Source organism: Montipora foliosa, chromosome 14, assembly GCF_036669935.1.
Source record: "Montipora foliosa isolate CH-2021 chromosome 14, ASM3666993v2, whole genome shotgun sequence".
Lineage (NCBI taxonomy): Eukaryota > Metazoa > Cnidaria > Anthozoa > Scleractinia > Acroporidae > Montipora > Montipora foliosa.
The window spans coordinates 5,149,740-5,154,771 of record NC_090882.1 but is presented as its reverse complement, the minus strand read 5'-3'; the positions used below and the strand labels follow the sequence as shown (position 1 = coordinate 5,154,771).

Sequence of the window (5,032 nt, the reverse complement as noted above, 5' to 3'; positions counted from 1 at the left end):
GTTAAAATTGAAAAGAGAGAACTTCTTATAACAATCCTACGATGTCACCATACGCGCGGCAAGGAATAATAGAACCTTTGTTATCAAATTATGTTCACAACCGGAGAATAATTACGATATACAAAACAAAAACTACGAATTGACAAGGATTAGTTTACAAATACGTGAGATAGGCGCCGGATCAAGGCTTCCTTCATCAACGGATAATCATTTCGAGTTTTAAGTGCTTTCCGATGCATTAAAGATAAAAGACTCGGATAAAAGCACAACAACTTCTATAAAGAAGCTGGGATTTGGCTTTGCGTGCTCGATCGCGCCATTTTATAGCTCACTTGCGCCTCAATTCATAGCTCTCCGCTCTGAAATCGCCGGGAATATTTTTATGCAATAGTTACTTCTATTTTCGACCGCTGTGAGTAAATTATTTCGAGAGTTCGGAAACAGATAACAATCCAATAAACAGAAAATAGCCTTACGATTGGTCAATGATTCGACGTGGCAGATCACCTTTCTTTTTAATTAAACCTTTTCTTTTTCGGCTTTTTTTGTAATTACACTAAATTAAATTCAAAGAAAAAAGAAAACGGCGAAATTGATAGCAATAATTTTGTTACTTTATTTTCTTGGCCAGTGTAGTTGCCGCTACCCAAGCAAACCGTGAAAACAGATCATATAAACCAGAAGTTTATTCAAAACAGGTCGCTGTTAGTTTTTAATGACTCGTTCTAACCTAACAAAATGTAATTTCAAAATTTTCAAATTTAACTACAAACAACCAGAAAACAAAAAAAGTTACCATTATTAAGAAAACTGCTTACTTATATAAAAAAAAATGAGAAATTTACAAAGGGAACCGAAACAGCTTGAACGCAAAAAAAAAATTGTATCCTTTGTCGCAAAACTGGAACGACTTTCGTTGTTTTCCGATAAAGTGAAGAAGTCAGGTTCCTAGGGATGGACATTACAATTTGCAAGAAATTGAAAGGCGTGGAAATCGATGAAATGTGCGCAAACAAGATGGAAAACAAACAGCAAATCTTAGAGGGTGTGGTCCATTTGAAAACAAGGATTCCGGTCGCACGCGCGCAATTCTGTGAAAATGAATTTCTTTCCGGGGACAGATACATTCTCTGAGAACCAAGGCTACTTACATTTCCAGAGAAATTTAGCAAGGAACGAGGACAACGACGTCTTAAAGTTCAAATCCACGTTTTGAAATCATTTTTAATGTGACAAAAAAAGGTGTCAGGAATAAAATTGGTTCTGAATTGGTTTGAAAGAAGCTTATGTATGTAAAGAATATGAAAATTATTCTGACGCGTAGGGGTTGTCCAAAAACGCTGTACCCTCGCTAGAGAGCTCATACGTTGACAAGAGAAGTCAAGACACCAGCGCACGGTCATACGCAAGCGCGGAGCGTATTTTGTGGCCATTCCCTCTCGTTCCAACAACATGGAGGACGAGCAAGTTAGATGAGGAGTTTCCGGGGGAAGCAGTCACGGACAGAGCTAGTGTTAAATGATTTGCTATCTGTCTTGTGCTAACTTATCCTTATGCATGCAGACCATGTCCTGGCCCCACGTGAAACAAGCATATGAATATCAGAGCATTGAGTTCTTGTGGTGCTAATGCCGCTTCTATCCTCTGCATTGCATAAGCGTTCGTGTGCCCACGTTTGAATAGACTTTCATATACCGGACAAAAATGGCGGAGGACAGAAGAAACATTGTTATTTCGATTAGGCCTTGCTAATTAGGTATTGTTATGTTCCCTTTGTTCTTTATTTCGGATCCGGTATTTTAAAGACCAGCCCCATGTTTGCATCACAGTTGAGGACCAGACTTTAAACTTCAATTTTTGTCATTTAATGTTGTTATTTTGCAGACGACAGCAAACAAATTCATATAACAGTTAAACGCACGTGCAGAGTGAGCGAAGCTCGGTCCTGTTGTCGTAGAAGGCTCAAAATTTCAACGCTTTCAAAACTGTGCTGGTCAGAAGGATTAATATATATATACAAATGTTTCACGAAACGGCGATTTCGTCATACCATCTAAAGCAACTTGCTTAATTGCTTGAAAAGACGCCTTCATCAATAGCCCAATTTCGATATATTAAGGGAGCGTTCGATTGACCGTATTCTGGAATAGGAATACACGGGTGAATAGAAGTTAGAAATCCTTCCTCTTTACGGAGATTCACATTAGCATTGTCAAACACGTGCTAAAATGTTGTTTTGAATATATCCTTATTATACTTGGTGCTTCAAAACGCCAGACATACCGTTTTAAATCATCTCCCCACATATTGTTATTCCGGAATAGCGTCAATCGAACGCACCCTAAAATTCAGTCCCAAACAAAAGGCATCATCTCGAGGCTCTGGGGAATAAACTCCTACAAATTCTTACATTTATTCCGCAGAGCCTCGAGATGATACCCTTTGTTTGGGACTGAATTTTCATACATCGAAAGTGGTCTATTAGGCACTATGAAAAATTCCATAATACTCTTTGTTTGCCCTCCAAAATTTTGAATGTAGCATTGCTTTTATTTTTCTTGGGACGATTGTAAGTCCCAAGAGAAACTGGAAACAATTAATGCTTCTGCAAATTTTGGAGTTGGTGGCTTCTTTGCGGAAATGGGTTACCATAACAACAAAAGAGCCATAAGAGAAAACACTCTATATTTTGTCTTTAAACGCTGTTATCTCAAAACAAACTCGGCGACCTCCACTTGATATTTTATTGCTGAAAGTGATTAGAAAGCAAAGATAAGATTATCTGCAAAGTCAAACAAATATCTGGGTTGGATTCAGAGCTACCTTCGCAACTGAACAAATTAAGGCGGCTCTGAATCCGCTCCCGAGAACTGGTTTTAACTTGGCAGACAGTTTTGTCTTAGTCTGCTAATCATTTCCCAGCAGGCAAAAAAATGGTGTCAACAAGTTCGTTGTTGAGATTATAAGCGTTTCGTGACAAACTATAAATGGATTTTCGCGGCTCCATGTGAGGTGACCGAGCTTCCAAAATCCTGAAACGTTTGGAATCCTGGGCTTTGGAATCCGGAATTCATTTCAAGAATACGGGTCGCCCGACCTCCTCGTTATCCCGCCGGTTCTCACTTTCCCCCTTCCCCTTCGAACGCCTGCCACACAGACTGGACCGGAAAGTACTACTAGGAATCTGGAATCAGGGACACGGAATTCGAAATTCAACCTCGTTCCCAGGGGCTTCATTCTCGTTGAGACCCTGGGAACGAGGTTGTTCCAAACGCACATTGTGACAGTTTTAGATGCTGAGGTTCAGGAAGAACTTTGGCAAGTTTTTTTTGTTGTTGTCTTGAAGAGCTTTAGAACACCACTTCTTAAAAACTGTCACCCAGTTCGTTGTTTCTTTTGTTAGGTGATCGAGTTTTTTGTAACGTTTTTACATGCAGTATCGTCTTCTTCACAACCTGGGGCCCGTTTCTCGAAAGTCCCGAAACTTTACGGGCCATTTTCGGGTCCTCTGTACATGTATCTCAAGAACGGACAGGATTTAAGTTGTCAAACTTCACTGTCATTTTGCCTTTTTTACCTTGAAGCAGGAGCCCATCTCCTGCTTGAAGACATGTCAAACGATCGGCTTTCCAAAACAAGCGCTTGCCAGTTTCACAAATGGCTTTTCGGGACTTTCGAGAAACGGGTCCTTAGACGCCCTCTTGGCACTGTAAAAAACGTTGCTATAGCAACATTGTAAATTTCATGTGTAAATTTATAAATTTCGCGCCAAAATTAAGGAGAAATTTGTCATCCATCATATATTTGAAATAGGACGTTGTCGATGGAAACGAAATATTAAATTGTGCAAGTTAAAGATTGGATTGTCCAAACGAACTAAATGCAAAGCAACAATGACGTTTGCTTGAATTTTTGGCGGAGGGATATTGGCGGGGGCATATGAATAGTAGGCGCGCCGGAGCGGTCAGCAGAAATTCTTCAAAACACATTTTGCTCCAAACATTGAGAGGACGAGTTAATTGATTATTTCCTGTCGCGTCCGACAGGTTTGCAGAAATACACTGCAGTCATAAATTGCAGCGTGGCAAGTCATTGTAATGTCAAGTCTCTATAGCTCAGCGATTGATGTATCGTTAGCAATTTCGTCCTCTCGGTCAAATAATACACATATTCCTCCACAATGCTTCGACTCCAATGTCGACAACATTACCAGAGGAGTTCTAACAAATTACGATGCCAAAGATGGAGGGATTCCTATCAATTTTGGTTTGAATTGCCTGGGATGGATGGTAGGCTAAAATCGTATACTTCTTCTTGATGTACAACGTACTTTCTTGGTCGCTGTTTGTATTTTAGTAAATTTATGCTGGTTGGTTTCTTTTGGCGATTTGAAAAGAGTGACAACAATAGAGAAATCGACTATGCAAATTTCCAGCTGTATGAATTTTCAATATTTTATTTTGAATTCGTCTTGTTCTTATTGTTTAGATATCGTGTGGGTTTTACAAGTTTTCATTGCTCAAATTTTTTTTTCGGCTTTGTATAGCTGTGTAGAGAAGTATATTTCGCTTAACAGACGCTCGAGTGGTACAGTACTTTGTTGAATATAATTCAGATTTCCAAGCACGAATGATCAAGTTTCTCCGACCACTCCCCAAGACGAGTAACCTCCGCATAAACGCAAAAAAAAGAAAAAAATGAAGCAACTTCGTCGATGATCTCAAAACCTTGTACCAGATTTAACCCACAAAAAGTAAATTAATAGAATTATCTTGAATCTGTATCGAAACTGTACTGAATCGAATCATGAGCTCAGCTAATTTTGAATTCAAGAAAAGAAAACATTGATTTGCGGGTTTTTTTTTCCGAAATCGAGGTTAATGTTTAAGTGTCATTGAAGAACTTAATTTATAAGATCAGAGGCCCCAAATTATTTTAATAATGATCAATAGTTAATAAGCAGAAACTCAATAGCCTACGGCAATAAGTTTTCCTACTTCTAGTGTATTTTTTAACTTGGTCAATCAGGAAC

The 5,032-nt window shown here is 38.9% G+C and overlaps 1 protein-coding gene across 1 annotated transcript in view; it reads left to right on the top strand.

Annotated features, from left to right (window-relative positions):
* The first annotated feature begins 3,977 nt into the window (after window positions 1-3,977).
* Window positions 3,978-5,032, top strand: part of LOC137984690 (CSC1-like protein 2) — a 24,611-nt gene continuing 23,556 nt past the window's right edge. Inside the window, exon 1 of the mRNA XM_068831939.1 lies at window positions 3,978-4,289. Within this exon, the coding sequence (XP_068688040.1) occupies window positions 4,098-4,289 (192 nt within the window). The 5' untranslated portion in view covers window positions 3,978-4,097. The remainder of the gene's footprint in view (window positions 4,290-5,032) is intronic.